A 17836-nucleotide genomic window follows, 5' to 3' on the forward strand; every position below is an offset into this window, starting at 1 on the left:
TCCACAGTGTGTCCACAGTGTGTCCAGTCCACAGTGTGTCCAGTCCACAGTGTGTCCACAGTGTGTCCAGTCCACAGTGAGTCCACAGTGTGTCCAGTCCACAGTGTGTCCAGTCCACAGTGTGTCCAGTCCACAGTGAGTCCACAGTGTGTCCAGTCCACAGTGAGTCCACAGTGTGTCCAGTCCACAGTGTGTCCAGTCCACAGTGTGTCCAGTCCACAGTGAGTCCACAGTGTGTCCAGTCCACAGTGAGTCCACAGTGTGTCCAGTCCACAGTGTGTCCAGTCCACAGTGAGTCCAGTCCACAGTGTGTCCAGTCCACAGTGAGTCCACAGTGTGTCCAGTCCACAGTGTGTCCAGTCCACAGTGTGTCCACAGTGTGTCCAGTCCACAGTGAGTCCACAGTGTGTCCAGTCCACAGTGTGTCCAGTCCACAGTGTGTCCAGTCCACAGTGAGTCCACAGTGTGTCCAGTCCACAGTGTGTCCAGTCCACAGTGTGTCCAGTCCACAGTGTGTCCAGTCCACAGTGTGTCCTCAGCTGTCGTACCTACACAAGGCACAACCAATCAAGTTATACATTTATTTGTGGAGATCAAGGCTAACAATTTAGATTGCATCTGTTTAATGTTTGATTTACTTAAATGTCTTACGTTGCACATCCCAGATTATATGTGACCTACAGGAATGAATTTGCACTTTACATACAGTATTAAATAAGCCTACTAAGTCTGTAGAGTCCCATTAAAGAAATGTAACAGGCAATAACACACTACAAATCACAATAATATATCTTTGTATGAGGAAAGGGCTTCACAAAATCTACAACTCAGGAAGGAATTATTTGCATTTAATCTGAAACACATGAATCTTTTATATAATGGATTCATTATACAGCCACGTTTTTAGATTTTATTTTACTCAGCCCAGCACTAGGCACATACAATTTGGTCATAAACTTTGCAGTGCAGTCTAGGCGACTTGTTTACCACTAAGTGGCACTGGAGAACAGCTTTAACAGTAAATGTCTTGCCCAGTCAATAACAATAACTAAAGCTTATTGAGCATGTAGCCAAAGTGTGTCAGAGGGTGCTATTTAAAAGGCAAAGATCTTGTGATGAACATCTGTGTTGTTTTCTCTCTTGGCGCTGCTGATCATGTGCTGTGAAGTATTGGCAGAGAGAGGGAGCTGGTGTCCCGTCCCACTGCACGTTTCTTTGTCCAAGCAGCTGCTGCAGAGGAGATGGGACTGAGATCCAGAGGAGAGCACACCTCACAGCAGGGCGCTCTCTTTGCTGAGGGTGAATGCAAAGCCCTGACACCTCTGTGAGCTCATATCAGTGCTGAGGGATGTGTGCGCGCTGGAGCAGGCAGGTCCTGCTCCTTGTGCTCGTGCTGCTGATTGTCCTCGTGACTCCTGCTGCTCCACAACAGACCAACAACCAGAGGGAGGCAGGTTCATCCTGCTACGGTGGATTTGACCTCTACTTTGTTTTGGACAAGTGAGTCTTATCAGTTATACAATAGATAATAATAAAACACATTTAAAGCTTTGTACCCTTTCTGTCACACGTCTTCTTTGTGTTCCTTCCTTTTTTTAATCCAGGTGCAAAAATTGTAAAAGAATAGGCGATACGTTTGTATTTTACAACTCATAATCTTCAATTCTTCTTTTACTAACCCATACTGTGTGTTAACACAAAGCGTCTGGACTACAGGTCATGCAAACTCACTTGTCTCTTTGTTTCTGAACTTCTGCAATATAAACTTTGTTCTGCTGCTGGTCTATTGCTTAAGCTCAATTAGCTGTGGATTTACATTGTGTTTATCTGTTTGCGTCAGGAGGCATTTGTAGATAAAGTCATGTCTTTGCTTGTCAAGCCTATCCAGAATTGCAGTTTCCGAGGCATTCACTCTGCACAAACCCTTTCTCCGCTAGAACCAGATGTTCGAAAGATTTTGTGTTTGGCTGCGCTCGTCACATCATAAATGAAAACAGGAGAAGTAAAGTGCTGAGTGAGAAGAAAAACTGAAACAACACTTTGTTTAGGCTGGACACCAGACCGGTTGGCACCTGTGAGAACCACAATGGACAATATTGTAACAGTTACATTTAAGCACCATGTTGTAATGTACCTCATTGAGGAAAATTGTTATTTTTATTTCACAATTGTATGAAATATCAAATTATTTTTATTTCGACAATGCGCTCATTATGACATTATTTAGTGGAAAATGTTTTAAAAGTCTTCAAAGACCAGTCATTTAACCGTGAGTGCACGTTGCTGACCAACTTGAAATCTAATTTGTTCTTAAATCCAAGAGCAAATTGAACCAGTCACCACTTTAAAGGACAAGCTCTAGACTCAATAAGAGGCACCTCTTTATACAGTTGCACAGACGGATGATGTGCCAGCGGACTCAACAGAGCATCATGAGGCTTTTATTAGTCTTTAGAAGCTCTAGTCTGTGACCTGAACTGGAAGGCAAAGACAAAGCCATTACAAATTCTTATCTCTCTGAAAAACCTTTTTTGTAGTTCCTCCGCTTCCTCCTCTCTATTTTTTTCATCTTCCCGTTACTCCCAGATTCATAGTGCATTTGATGGGGCCCCCGCGAGAGTTCCCGCTGAACATTTCCGTTTCCATGATTAGTGTGGCTGAAGCAAATCTACGCAGGGGCCTCTACCAATTGATGCAACGTTGCATTGTCAACTGTGAGCTTGTAAAAAAAAAAAAAAAGTGATTCCACCAGGTTCCATTCTGTCACTTTTCCCCTGGGAGCAGAATGCATGCTTACCTTGCCCATGTCCTCCCAGATGCACATCTGGAATGTCCATCCATATGAGCAATATTACAACAGCTGTCATTCAACCTTCCAGCCCAGAGCACCAAGGGCATCGCACTGTTCTGAAGCTCCTTGAATTTAGGCATCGGCAAAGTCAAGTGAGTTGAGCCAAACTCCAGTCGTCATCCCTGCTGGCCAGACCATCGTCCTAGAGGGCTACTGATCCAAAAAAGGTTGAATCCCTAAAATCCTGGCCAGTCCCCTGCAACTTGAAGGAGTTGCGATCTTTTCTTTGCTGGATACTACAGACGGTTCATCAAAGACTATGCTGCTACCATTGAAGATGCTGACCCGTGGCTATCCTGGTATTTGTATCCAAAACAGTCCTACTGTAAGAAATGGACAAGTCACCAGCAGACTGCATTTGAGACCGTCATTGCCATGACATGAAATCTGCACCTATTCTTGGTTTTGCTGACCCCAAACTACCTTACATTTTGCACACCAATGCAAGCACCACTGGGTTGGCAGCTGTCCTCTACCAAGAGCAGGAGGGCAGACTGCATGTCATTGCTTAGGCCAGCTGGGGCTCGTCACTAAGTAAGATATCCAGCCCATAAACTGGAGTTCCTGGCACTGAAGTGGAGAAATTTCACGACTACCTTTATGGCGCCAGTTTCACCGTTGTAACGGACAACAATCCTCTTACCTACGTTCTCCCCACGGGCCAAGCTACATGCCAAAAGTCCTCGGTGGTTAGTAGCATTATCTACTTACTCATTCAAGTGCTGGGAACCAAAATCTAGATGCCGATGCTCTGTCAAGATGATCCTCCCGAACACCCTTCTTGTCACGAAAATTAATCTGACAAAACAGCTTTGCAAAGCTGGTGAGGCAGGGGAAATCTCTTAAGAAATTATGGATGCCATCTGGTAGAGCTGTCTAGTGAGAATAAGATAAGATAAGATATTCCTTTATTGTCCCACGTGGGGAAATTTCATTGGTGCAGCGCAGGTAGATACAGAGGTAGATACAGAAGAACAGATCACTTATAGGAAGTCTGAAAAACACTTTCAGTAGAAGATCTCCTATAAATAAAAACTCCCATAGACAAATAAATAAATAAATACATAAATACCATTGCATGTGATCACGACAGTAATTGCACATGAATATGTGTCACGACGGCACATAGATTGCACATGAATTTCACAGTAATTGCACATGAATTGCACATGAATTCCAACAGCAATTGCACATATGACGGAATTGCACATCAGTATTAGGTTAGGTCAGTATTGCGAGTGTTCAGGACTAACAGTGTTTGTTATAAAGTCTGACAGCAGCATGTACACAGCCCTCAATCCTGGCCAAGCTACGTTGACCCTGGTCAAGTCTCTTGACCCTGTCTCACATCAATCTTCAAGAACATCAGAGAGCGAACCACTCCGCACCACTCGCAGGGAAATCTGACTGAGCTGTTCGAGAAACCTTTAGTCCATGCGTACAATTGTACAAGAAATGAAGTCACAGGGTTCGCCTTATGAACTTTTGTTTGGTCACTGTCTTCGTCTCACAGTTGACCAAGCCCTTGGTTTGCCGGTCACATCCACCTCTCACTCTGACTACATTAAAAACCTTTGATTACATTTGGAGGAGAGCTACAAACACACCTCAGAAAGCGCATATAATCTTGAATATAAATATTGTATATATTGTAAATATCCCTTGTATGTCTTCCCAATACAACACAACCCGCACCATAGTATTGTCTCCTGGTTTCCCTCCACCTCTCTCCATGAGCTGAACCAAATCTTCTGGTACCAGCCCAACTTCTCTAAATTACAAACTGTAATTAGTACAAACTGCACAGATCATTAAACTAAATGTTTCTATTCTTTAGGTCTGGCAGTGTCCGGGGCTACTGGAATGAGATTTACTATTTTGTTCTCCACTTGGCCTACAAGTTCACAAGGTAAACTCACACACACAGTTTAAATGTGAAAACAGATTTAAACTGTGTATGTTTTTCTGTCTGGTCTAGTCCACAGTTGCGGATGTCCTTCATTGTGTTTTCAACCTCGGGGAGGACGCTAATGCCTTTGACAGAGGACAGGTGATGTGGTTTATACAATATATATATATTGTAGAAAAAGGTTCAGTTGTAGTCATCTGGACTCAGTATTAGAAAAAACAAGACGTTTCAAGACGACTCTCATCTAAGAGTCATTGTCAATTTGCGAATTTAGACCGGGAACTCAGATATTTATTCTCTTCTGTGGTAAGCCCTGCTGTTAGAGAGCGATGTGTTCCACTACATGTTAGCACTATATTGTTCGGCGTAGGGATACGCTCTGTTCAATTAAAAAAGGCGGAACCTCCTGTTCACTTGACTCACGGGACCGGAGCAGTGAACAGTGCGGCTACCGATAAAACGACACACGAGTCTTCTGTCCTGCATTATATACCTGGTGTACCAAGACTGAGTATTCTGCAAAGATGTCACAGTCAGATGGCACGGGAGAGAGTGCACAAGCTGAGCGAAACGCTGCAATGAACCCAACAGGTTATGGGCCCAGGCAAACCCCAGGTACAGCAATGCACGGACGCGGACTACCGCCGAGGTTCGACGGAGACGAAGCCCGCTATCACATCTGGGAGGCAAGATTTTTAGCGTACTTGAAAACAATTGGCCTAAAAGACGCTATCCTCGGAGGTCAGGAAGCTGCAGCGGCTAACCCACAAGAGGCGGTGGAGGCCGGTAGGAAAAATGAACTAGCATATGCAGAAATGTGTGGATGTTTGGATGATAAGACACTTTTGCTAATCCTATATGAGGCGCCAGACGATGGAAAGAAAAGTTTGGAAATACTGAGGCGCCATTTTGAGTCTGAAGAAAAGCCGCGGATCGTGGGGCTTTACACGGAGCTAACCAATGTGCTAATGGCTAATGGGGAAGAGCTAGCGGACTATCTAGCACGTGTTGAGAAGATAGTGGCCGCACTAAACAGAGCTAAAGAGACCCTCAGTGATGCACTCTTGGTATCTATGGTGTTAAAAGGACTCACAGACGAATACAATCCATTTTCTGTGCATGTCACTCAGACAAGAGAAGTTTTAACCTTCAACGAGTTCAAAGCCAGGCTGAGGAGCTTCGAGTGCTCGCTACGCTACCGCAGCAGACCACGGGCCGACGAGGTAATGACCGCAAACTACAGAGCTGTCAAACCAAAGTTTAAAGACTACAAGGAGAAGAAATACTTCAAAGGGGAATGCTTTATTTGTGATAAAGTTGGGCACAAAGCAAGAGACTGTAGATACAAAGAGAAGAAAGCACAACGTGACTTCAGGGCTCCTGCTACACCAAACAGCAAGGTGGCCGCCATAAAAGACACTGGGCAGTACAGTTCTCGCACTAGAGACAACCAGAGAACAGAGGAGGAAACCTTCTTACTCAAGGCGACGGAATGGCAACCTCACAACGCCCAGCCGGAGGGACTACTTGTGGACAGCGGTGCCTCTGCCCACATCATCACCAACGAAGGAGCTTTCACCAGATTCGACGAGACGTTCTGGCCAAAGAACCACGTCATGCAGCTGGCAGATGGATCGCGGATCACTGGCAGCGTGCTGAAGAAAGGCGACGCCCAGATCAAACTTGCTGACAGCAGCGGCGGAGTGGTCAGTGTCAAGCTTACCAACGCCCTTTTGATCCCTGGATACCCACAGAACATCCTTTCTGTGGAGGCAGCAGCTTCAAAAGGAGCTAAGTTCAACTTTGAGATGAACAATAACAAAATGATCCTTCCTGATGGTACCACATGTGACATGAAGGTAAAAGACAGACTATACTATTTGGACGTTGTGGAAGAGAGCTGTAATGATTCTTGTAATGCATGTTTTGATCTGAAAACTTGGCATGAGATAATGGGTCATTGCAACTATGGTGACATATTAAAACTTGAAACGGTTGTAGATGGCATGAAAATCAAAGATGGAAAGTGCAAACCAAATCAGTGTGAAACATGTCTTCAGGGAAAATTCATCCAGAGCAGAAACAGAGAGGCAGATGTAAGAGCCAAAGCCCCTTTAGAGCTCATACATACAGACCTTGGTGGGCCTATTGCCCCAGAGTCACCTGAAGGGTACAAATATGCGATCACTTTCACTGATGATTTTTCTGGTGCAATCTATGTGTATTTCCTTAAAAACAAAAACAAGGCAGTAGAAGCTACAAAACAGTTCTTGGCCGACACAGCACCTTACGGTAAAGTGAAACGCCTGAGATCCGACAATGGGACAGAGTTTGTTGCTGAGGAGTATCAGTCACTACTGTTGGACAATACTATTAAGCATGAGAGGTCAGCACCCTACTCTCCCCATCAGAATGGGACTGCAGAGCGGAACTGGCGTACACTGTTTGAAATGGTGCGCTGCATGTTGATAGAGTCAGGACTACCAAAAGAGCTATGGCCCTATGCGGCTAGAACTGCAGCCATCATAAGAAACAGGTGTTACTGTAAGAGAACAGGAGAGACACCTTATTACCTTTTCACTGGCAAAAGACCAGATTTGTCAAAAATGAAAAAGTTTGGTTCAGATTGTGTGGTGTATGAACAAAACCGGAAAAAGCTAGATCCAAAAGGCAAAAAGGGAATTTTTGTGAGTTTTGACCGTCATTCACCAGCTTATCTGATTTATTTTCCAGAGACGAACAAAGTTCAAAAACACAGATTGGTCCACTTCATAACAAAAGAAGTGACTGAGAGGCAGACACAGACTGACATGGACCAAGCAGAGGACCACTACGTTGAGTGGGTAACGGCACCAACTGAAGTGACTCTACCACAGACTGACTGGGAAGAAACAAACGAGCAGGTTTCTAACCCAGACAGTGACGCAAAGACTGATACACAGACGCCACTTATAGGTAGAATTAGAAAGAAACCAAAGTATTTGGATGACTATGAATGTACAGTGCAGAGCAGTGAGTTAACTATCGACTACTGTTACAGAGCTACAGTTGGGCTGCCACAAACCTTTAAAGAGGCTCTGGCATCACCAATGGCTGACAACTGGAAAAAGGCAATGAGAGATGAAATGGAGACGTTTAAAGAAAATGACACCTTCTCACTTGTACCGTTACCAGAGGGTAGACAGACAGTGGGGGGAAGGTGGGTTTATGCGCTCAAAGAAGATGACCGGGGAAATGAAACATACAAGGCCAGATATGTGGCAAAAGGATACAGTCAGGTGGAGGGACTGGACTATTCTGAGACATTCTCACCGACTGCTAATTTGACTTCCTTACGTGTGCTGATGCAGCTGGCAGCACAGCATGATTTGAAATTACATCAAATGGATGTTAAAGCAGCTTACTTGCATGCACCTATTGACTGCGAAATATACATGGAACAACCAGAAGGTTTTCAGGCTAAACCAAAAAATGGTGCACAACTGGTGTGTAAATTGCATAAATCAATCTATGGGCTTAAACAGTCGGGCAGAAATTGGAACATTATGCTCCACAATTTCTTGCTTGAGAAGAATTTTGTGCAAAGTCAGGCAGACCACTGTATTTACACAAAACTGTCTGAAAATGAAAATGTAATTTTGTTAGTATGGGTTGATGATATTGTTGTGGCTGCAACCAATGAAAAGTGTTTAAAGGAGGTCAAAGAGGAACTAAAAAGTACATTTAAAATGAAAGACCTCGGACAACTTACTCATTTCTTAGGGATTGATTTCACACAAAAAGAGGGTTCTATCACAATGAACCAGACCAGATACATTGCCAAAATTTTGGAAAGATTTGGAATGTCTGATTGCAAATCCAGAGCAACTCCTAGTGAAATAAAGTGTGATTTGACTCCAGACGGGGATCAAACTGATCAAAGAAAATACAGGGGGATGTTGGGCAGCCTCATCTATATCATGACTTGTACTAGGCCTGATGTGAGTTGGATAGTGAGCAGATTGTCACAATGTCTGTCAGATCCCAGAGAGAAACACATGACAGCTTTAAAGCATGTGTACAGGTACCTACAAGGGACAAAGGACTATAAGTTGTGTTACCACAAATGTGACACTAAACTTCAACTAATGGGATATTCTGATGCAGACTGGGCCAACGACCCAGAGGACAGAAAGAGCATTACAGGCTACTGCTACAGTCTAAGCCAGAACGGTGCGATTGTTTCGTGGAAAACAAAGAAACAGCAAACTGTTGCACTATCAACGTGTGAAGCAGAATATGTGGCGCTAGCCGCTACTATTCAAGAAGCACTTTACCTCACACAACTTTTGACGGACATGGACCCTAACTTTGAACCAACAACAAAGGTCTTTGAGGACAACCAAGGGACTATACGTCTTGCGAGGAATCCTGTAAACCGCCAGCGGAGCAAACATGTAGACATTAAATACCACTTTATCAGGTCTAATGTGTTGCAGGGTAAAATACTCCTTGTGTACTGTCCTACTGAGAACATGGTCGCAGATGTGTTCACAAAATCTGCCACAAGGGTCAAAATTGAAAAGTTTTGTGATTATATGTTTGGTAACTAATGCTTATTGAAATGTGAGTGGCACCATCGAGTGGGGGTGTTAGAAAGCGATGTGTTCCACTACATGTTAGCACTATATTGTTCGGCGTAGGGATACGCTCTGTTCAATTAAAAAAGGCGGAACCTCCTGTTCACTTGACTCACGGGACCGGAGCAGTGAACAGTGCGGCTACCGATAAAACGACACACGAGTCTTCTGTCCTGCATTATATACCTGGTGTACCAAGACTGAGTATTCTGCAAAGATGTCACAGTCAGATGGCACGGGAGAGAGTGCACAAGCTGAGCGAAACGCTGCAATGAACCCAACACCTGCCCACCGGGCGGGACCTCCTGAAGTAGAAGAAAATGTTGTTTGTTTCAACAGAAACTTACCCTCTTTGTTTTCTATCAAGCTAGCCTCTTGGGTACTATCAGTCCTTTAATAGGCTATTAGTCTCCCTTTTGTTTTTTGTGTCCCTGGCTCACTCTCTTTCTCTTTCCCTGAGGACCTGATTAGCATCCAAATTCCCTGGGCATCTATCTCTCCAGGGGTTCAAAATTCCATTATAAACCACAGGAAGAGTGAATCTTAACCCTCCATTCCTGTTTAAAGAAGGTCTTTATTTCTTTTTTTAAACAAAAATAGCCTCTTTAACACCTCTTTCAAACCATCTTTTCTCCCTGCTTAGAATCTTCACCTCACTGTCTTCAAAAGAGTGATTAGAAGCTTCAAGATGAAGATGCACGGCGCTCTGTGGTCCTGAACTAGCATGTCTTCTGTGTTGATACAGCCTCTTGTGCAGTGGCTGTTTAGTCTCTCCTATGTAACGCTCTTCACAATTTTCTTCTCTGCATTGGAGAGAATAAACTACATTGCTTTGTTTTTGGGTCAGCATCTTGTCCTTAGGGTGAACCAGTTTGAACCTTTTTCTACACACACACACACACACACACACACACACACACACACACACACACACACACACACACACACACACACACACATTCACGAGTCATATGTTTGTTGGACAGAGAAGAGATTCGTTTGGGACTAGAAGAGCTGAACTTGGTGGAGCCTGGTGGAGACACTTTCCTGAACCAAGGTTTGGAGAAAGTAAGTGACATGGGAAAGTCCCTCACTCGCCCAAAATCATTTACGTGAGTCCTCTTTAAATGTATTGACACTGAAACTGTTCTCGCAGGCTAGTGAACAGATCTACTACAGGAGCGGTGACGGTGGGTACAGTATTTTCCTTTTTAGCAGTTAATAATTTGCTCATTTTGGATGAAATAATGATTATAGAAACATATGGTAATAGAATAGAGCAATAATAATTTAAGCTGGTGTTTGCGTCACAAATGTTCCTGACTTCTCTTTGAGTCATGCAATTTAGTTTCACAAGTTTTCCAAATATTTTGCTCTGTTGTCCTTTTAGCTTATCGGACGGCAAGTGTGATCATTGCTCTGACAGATGGAGAACTGAGGGAAAATCAGTTTGAGGATGCTCAAAGAGAGGTAATGCTTATAATTTGACAACATAAGTAAAATCATAAGTAAAAAATGTTTAATTCTAATACAACTGTTGAGTAAAGTAGACTCTTCATGTAACATTAGATCTTTAGCTGTGCAAAACCTTCAGTTGTTATGGCCACATCACAGTCTTTTATGTAGAAACAGCTGTTTTGCAGCATCTGCCAAAGACATACCAGCGACGATGACATCAGGGACTTAAAATGCACAAAAGTTTTCTTTTCAAAGTCAAAGAAGACAAAGGCCCCTCTTATAGATTTTCTTTTTGTTTGGTGCAGGCGGGCAGAGCTCGGCAGCTTGGGGCCACTGTCTACTGCGTGGGAGTTAAAGACTTCAATGAAACACAGGTATCTCTGCTTAACTTTAGAAACACAATCCATAATGACTATAATTCAGTCTTACATCAAATCATTCACCCCTTTTTTCAGCTCTCAACCATTGCTGACAGCAAGGACCACGTGTTTCCTGTTAATGATGGATTTCAAGCTCTGCAAGGAGTCATTGACTCAGTGAGACAAATACAACACACAAAACTCATTTCACTTCAGTGACATACAAAAGTGTTTTCTTTTAGATTCTTAAAAGATCATGTATCGAGATCCTTGCTGTAGAACCATCGAGCATCTGTGAAGGAGGTAAAGAAAATTAACTCAAAACGCTATTGTTGATTTGTAATGCCCTATTTCTTTATTTTTGCACAGAGTCCTTTCAAGTGGTCGTGAAGGGAAACGGCTTCCTTCACTCAAGAGACGTACAGAAAGTTCTGTGCAGCTTCCGCATTAATGACACTGTCACTTTAAGTGAGTTCACAGATTTTAGATCTTGCACTTTGTACTTAAATGAGAACAAAACACTGATTTCTGTTGAGCTTTTGAGGCTTAGATGTTAAAAGCAGACATCTTGAATTCTACTTTTCTTTAGTACAACTGAGAAGGGTTTGCTTTGGCCATTTCCAGCTGAGCTCTTTTCACTTTATAATTATTTAAGCTTTCGTCTTTCATCTCAAATCCTGGTGCCGTTCTATGAGCTGGTATAGCACTCAGGCGTCTCACATGTCAGAGGGGAATGTGGACACAGACAGACTCTCGAGGCCAGGATAAATAAACCACAACCCTCCTGCATTCGATCTCTCAATTCTTTCCATGAGCAAAGGAAATCCAGGAATTTAATAACAATATGAAATATTTTAGCAGTTGAATCTCTGTTTAACTAGATTTCAAAATACTGAGTCACAAACACAATGTAAATCTTAATTTTACATATGAATTTTCAGTGGAAAGACCACTTGAAGTTAGAGACACTTATCTTCTGTGTCCTGCACCTGTTTTGGACAAAGTGGGAACGTAAGAGCAACATCTTCACACAATGCAAAGACTTTCTTCATGTTTGATAAAAATGTGACGTGTTCTTGTAGGTCAGCCACTCTCTACGTCAGCATGAACTATGGTCTGAGCTTCATTTCCAGCTCTGTCACCATCACCGCCGTCACCTGTGTAAGTCACACATATAAAATTATATTTTTTAGGATTTTTTTAAGATTAGTTCAGTTCAGTTTGATATTCAAGCAACATGTCAGTATAATATGCTGCAGTAGTGGGTTTGTGCCCAAAAAGGAGCAAGAAGAAGTGTAAACTTTTACGTGTTGACAGCAATATTTGTTCTAGTGACATCCTTTTGATACATTCAGCATCTTTCCTGTAGTATTTAACAGAGGTATGATTAGGTTTTCATAGCTTACAAAATATAGTATCACAATATCATTAATCAATCAATAACCGTGTTTATTCAGGTCATAAGATAAAAAAAACTAAATACTAATAATCATGACAATTTAAGAAACAAAAATAAGTAATTTCAATTCAAACTATTCTCTAAAAACAGCAGAATTCTAAATAACAGAGATCATGCGATGTTGGTCTGGCCCGGGAATCGTACCCGTGATTGGAAGGCTAGAGCTCTAGCCGTGCCATCACAATATCACAAAATACTAATAGATAAATTGGTTATGGGATCAGGTGGGTGATGCATGATTGGGTTGAAAGCTATTTAAGTAACCGAAAATAATATGTCAACATAGATGAGCTGAATTCTGACAACCTAAATATTACTGGTGGAGTCCCCCAGGGGTCAGTACTGGGGCCAAAAATGTTTCATTTTATACATCAATGACTTGACTGAAGTGTCAACATTATTAAACTCAATATTGTTTGCTGATTACACACATATTTTCTGTTCAGGGCAGAGTGCAAATAGATTATTTGAAAAATTTGAAATCACTTTTTTTACGTAGCATTTTTCCCCCCAGTCAAGTAGCAATTTAATCTGATATTTTTCATTTACCTGCCATTCTCTGAGGCATTACTTTGGCAGCCACAATTTATAGACTAAAATGAGGCTGTTAATCTTGAATATCACTAATCACTCACTCATACACCCCATTCACACAGGAAACGGTCTTTGGTTTGAGGGCAGATGCTCTGACCACTCCCACACACACTTTACATCTCTATAAGTCCAAAAGCATCTCACACTGTCACAATTCAACGTCACATTTGTGTTTCTCTGTCTGTTTCAGTCTGATGGTACGTTTGTGGCCGTAGCGCTGCTGATTCTGCTGCTGCTGTTGATAGTCGCTCTGCTCTGGTGGTTCTGGCCTCTCTGCTGCACGGTGGTACGACACAAAGCAACTCCACAGCCTACAAAACACTTTAAATGACCTCAAATGTAAGAACTTTTTCATTGTTTTTTTCTCGCAGGTTATTCACGAGCCACCTCCTCTTTCAGTCATGGATGATTCCTCAGTACGTCCTTGTGTTTTCTGACAAATTTGCGTAACTTTTTATTACTACTCTGGCACATGATTTGCTGTTGTTTTCTCGTTCCACCAGGATGATGAGGATGGTTATCCAAAAAAGCGGTGGCCCACAGTAGATGCTTCGTATTATGGAGGACGAGGAGTTGGAGGAATCAAGAGAATGGAGGTAAAAAAAAAGAACTGCTAATGTTAAGAACAGAAAATGAGATGTGGTTGATTTAGTTTGAGCTGTTGGTGCCATGAGTAGCTCTCCTTTTAAACACATGTGGACTGACAAACTAGTTCCAGCTTCCAGATTGAGACCAGTGCACTCAGTCAGCACAAAGCATGTTTGAGTTACTGGAAAACTATGGAGCAAGATCAAAGTACAGCACTGTCCAAAGAAACGGGAAGCAACCACTTACCAGTAAGGTCAGTGTGATTTTCCTTTCAAAAATAAGACTGAAAATCAAACAATGAGTCATTTATTATTTTTTGTTGCAAAATACCAAAACACTGAAAAGAAATACCAGTTGTTTTATGTGCAAGTGGATTATAGTTCAAAACATAGTTCAGCTTTCAATATTTACATAACATAAACAAATAGAAGGAGAGACGGATACAAAAAACTTTGTTTTTCATTTTCTGAAATGTGGCAGAAAGTGTCCTCTACAGCAGAAAGATGATGATCTCTTCCTTCTATCATCAGCATAAGCTCCACTATTAGACTTCAACCCCTGCGATTGAGACCTGGCCACTTCCACTTCAGCTGCTGAGTATTCCTGTTGCAACAAATATGAGTTTTGTTGTTGGTTTTCCTCTCTCACGTGATACATGAGAGCTGCTGGGCCTCAAATGTGTCATGGATCAAGCCGAGACACATGGAGACAGGAATCTACACTATACTTTTTTTTTCAAACTTAAAAAAAAAACATATTTGTTTGTATTTTTGTTTATTTATAAAATAGATTTTGAAAGAAGAAAATGTCATGGAATTAGACATACACCGATGCTATTCCGTAACACATCGAGAACACAATTCAACCTAGAATATGAAACGACACAGAAAGATCAGACATTTGTGTGGCATGCATGGGAGAAAACGCGGGGACTGTGTCAGCCAGGCCGTTGTAAGGAGCCTGGCTGACCCTCCTGCGTCTCACCCCCGCGTCTCACCCTGTTTTTTCCCATGCTGGTTGGTTTTATTAGATATTCTGGAATAGGCGGGTCACATTTCTCATTGGTCAGCCTCACATCAAGGCACTTGGTATTTTTCCGTAGAGATCAAGCCTTGGGTAAACATTACCCAGACTCCTCTGGGTTATCACCCCCCTAGGGTAAACATCCTTTGGACCATCTTTACGACCCCTTCACAAACAAATGCTGTCACACACCCGTTCTTCTCTTAGACTAATGATGCAGATAAAATATCACTATTATGCAGATAAAATACATCACAGAAATATAATCATATATTCACATTTTATCACAGAACATTAGCCCCTAAAAGCAAAAACAGCTGGTTTTAATTTTTGAGGTTTTATATTTTGCAATTAAATAACAACTAACTATTGATTTTTAACTCTTATTTCTCAAAAGAGAATCACAATACCCCTGAATACACTGAGAGTGCATGAATCCTCTGGAAGAGACCAATTTGACACTGAAATGTTTTCAGTAAATTAAACTTGCCGTAAATCTGACAGAAAAATGACCTCCAACAAATAAAACAAACTTTGAAACAAAGGTAAGTAAATAGACTGAGGTAAAAGGTTTAGATACAGTCCAACCTTTTCACATGTAAAAATACTTTGACTTAAGTTCTTTTACCGCACCAAGCTTTTCACAGTTATTAACATGTTAAACTACTCAATGTATTAATATAGATGAATGCATGTGCTGTGAAGTACTCTGTGTTGTCTTCAGGTGCGATGGGGCGATAAAGGCTCCACCGAAGAAGGAGCAAAACTGGAAAAAGCTAAAAATGCTCGAGTGGTGTTGCCTGAGCAGGAGTTTGATTTTCCTCCTCCTCGGCCGTACTACCACACACACAAGCCAGTGCACTCGCAGAAATGGTACTCCCCCATCAGGGTGAGTGCTCCAGTGGTATACACACATGTGAAGTCAAACTGTCACAAATGTGTTTACACCACACTTGTCATTTAGATCAATTAGAAACAGATCTGAATGTGTTTACCCCTTAATATGGTAAATATACCTTAATACATCTCTGATCTGAAATGCTTTCTTTTGTATCAGTGCTTCTTGCATTAAAATCTCTTATCAAAGAAACACATCTGGAAATACGATACAACCTCATTTAATGGACTCACAAGCAGTTTAATGTAGCAAATAAAGCTCTGCTCTGCCAGTGAACACATCATTATAAACATTTGGTCGTTATCAAATATACTTCATTTTGAGAGTATTTTTAATAATGTTTTTCTTTTTCAGGGCAAACTTCACGCCCTGTGGGTCGTTTTGAGAAAAGGTTATGACAGAGTGTCAGTGATGAGACCGTATCCTGGAGACAGCGTGAGTCATAATACCTCCAATTAAATTTCTGTTTTGTTCATTATTTTTAATATAAATGTATAAATAAAGTTTAATGGTCTTTTTCTCAGTGTCTGCAGGACTCATTAGTCAGCGCTTTGACACTAGTTAAAAGGAGGAATGTGCTTTTTTCCATCTGCTGAAAGCTGCGCATTGAAGGAATGTTTGAGCAGGAACACAACTGTTGCATAACAGTCATTCTTAATCTCCTTTTCCATCGTTTTAACAGGGCAAGTGCGTTACATTCAAACGAAGTCCATCCTATCCTGCTCCTCGTTATGCCATCTACAACCACCCGTCCACATCGGTCTACAGTCTGCCACACCAACGCCGATGGTCAGACGAGGGTCTGATGCCCCCGTCACCCGCCTTCACCTTGCCACCCCTGCCAACCACACCACCACCATCCAGCGCCTCATTTACGGCGCACAGCACATTCAGTCCTGCCCCAAACAGAGAGCTGCCCCCTCCCTCTGTGTCTGTGCCTCCGCCTCCCACCGGACCAGCGCCCTGCAGAGCCCCCCCACCCACACGACCCCCGCCTCACCCTAACACCGACATCTGAGACTCTTCCATGTGGCTTTAAAGTCACGTTTCCTGCCAGTGCTTGTGTTGACAATTAGAAATGACATTGGGACTGAAAACTATTTGCAGCGTTCACTTCTAAGGAAAAGCTTGTCTTTGAGATAAAGGGTCTTGATTTTTTTATTACAGTTTTGTATTGGTATTTGTATTTGAGATTTTTGGCAAATAACAAGCAAATGTCTGTATTTTGAAGAAACAAAATAGTAGCCCCTTTGAACTTTGACCCTTTTCTTATTTACCTGTTATTTGAGCAACCAAGATGGCATAAATATTTATGTGATCTTTTTCTACAAACTATTGCCTTTCTTGTGAAAAGTGCACTTGCTTTATTCCAAATATTAATATTTGTGACCAGCGATTGCAATGTAGAGATTACATAAAGGAGATTGTTAAAGACATCATAATATTGTCACATTTTAAGCGCTGAACCCGTCTTGCCCTCAGAGTTCAAACACACAGCTTTATTTAATGATGCTGTGATGTTGTTGTGTGCATTCAAATACATCAAAAGAAGAGGCCTTTTGTAATATGCCTGACATTACTTTTAGAGTGTCAGATGGAGAGGTGATAAAGAGTTTGGAGTGGAAAAGATTTATCTCTTTGGATCTAATATACATGGAAAGTGTGGCAGCTTTCAGAAACACGTCTACACAGCATGGAGGGAGTGAAAAAGAAAACAAAGGCAGAAGCTCTTCTCTGGACGAAGCAGTTATAAGTTTCCATTCCAGTGAAAATAGACACAAACTCTTATTAGGCAAGCAGTAATATTTCATTGCTGAGGATTATGTAAGATTTATCCATGCAGAATCCAGCCCGCTGAGTCAACGGGATGCTTTTTCCATTCAGCTCCACCAAAACAGAGACCACAATATGTTTCCCATGTGCCCCGGCGCGGCAGACTGCAACTCAAGTGCTTTGACAGACTCGCAGAGAGCCAGACGCACTGCCATCACAGGCTGCGGGCAAAGCCTCTCCATCATAGCAGAATAACACAATTGCATCCAGCACTCCGGTGTCTCAGCATGAGTGACATATTTTTG

General features: G+C 42.1%; 1 protein-coding gene across 1 annotated transcript; it reads left to right on the forward strand.

Annotated features, from left to right (window-relative positions):
• Positions 1–1193: 1193 nt before the first annotated feature.
• Positions 1194–17465, forward strand: LOC140368404 (anthrax toxin receptor 1-like). Its single transcript, XM_072455419.1, has 18 exons — positions 1194–1500; positions 4689–4760; positions 4830–4901; positions 10366–10447; positions 10536–10569; positions 10770–10849; positions 11143–11211; positions 11293–11373; positions 11439–11499; positions 11566–11664; positions 12138–12207; positions 12279–12357; positions 13440–13535; positions 13621–13665; positions 13753–13845; positions 15585–15749; positions 16113–16193; positions 16441–17465. The coding sequence occupies exons 1-18, from the start codon at positions 1349–1351 to the stop codon at positions 16774–16776; spliced, it is 1767 nt and encodes a 588-aa protein (XP_072311520.1). The 5' UTR covers positions 1194–1348; the 3' UTR covers positions 16777–17465.
• The last annotated feature ends 371 nt before the right edge of the window (positions 17466–17836 follow it).

Source organism: Eucyclogobius newberryi, unplaced genomic scaffold (assembly GCF_026437365.1).
Source record: "Eucyclogobius newberryi isolate DKJ021-1_F unplaced genomic scaffold, fEucNew1.0.hap1 SCAF_2, whole genome shotgun sequence".
NCBI lineage: Eukaryota > Metazoa > Chordata > Actinopteri > Gobiiformes > Gobiidae > Eucyclogobius > Eucyclogobius newberryi.

Excerpts from the sequence above, each read along its gene's own strand:
- LOC140368404 (XM_072455419.1), top strand. The coding sequence starts at position 1,349 with ATGTGTGCGCGCTGGAGCAGGCAGGTCCTGCTCCTTGTGCTCGTGCTG. Across the intron at positions 10,448-10,535 it reads TGAACCAAGGTTTGGAGAAA|GCTAGTGAACAGATCTACTA; the intron begins GTAAGTGACATG and ends CTGTTCTCGCAG. Across the intron at positions 11,500-11,565 it reads ATCGAGCATCTGTGAAGGAG|AGTCCTTTCAAGTGGTCGTG; the intron begins GTAAAGAAAATT and ends ATTTTTGCACAG.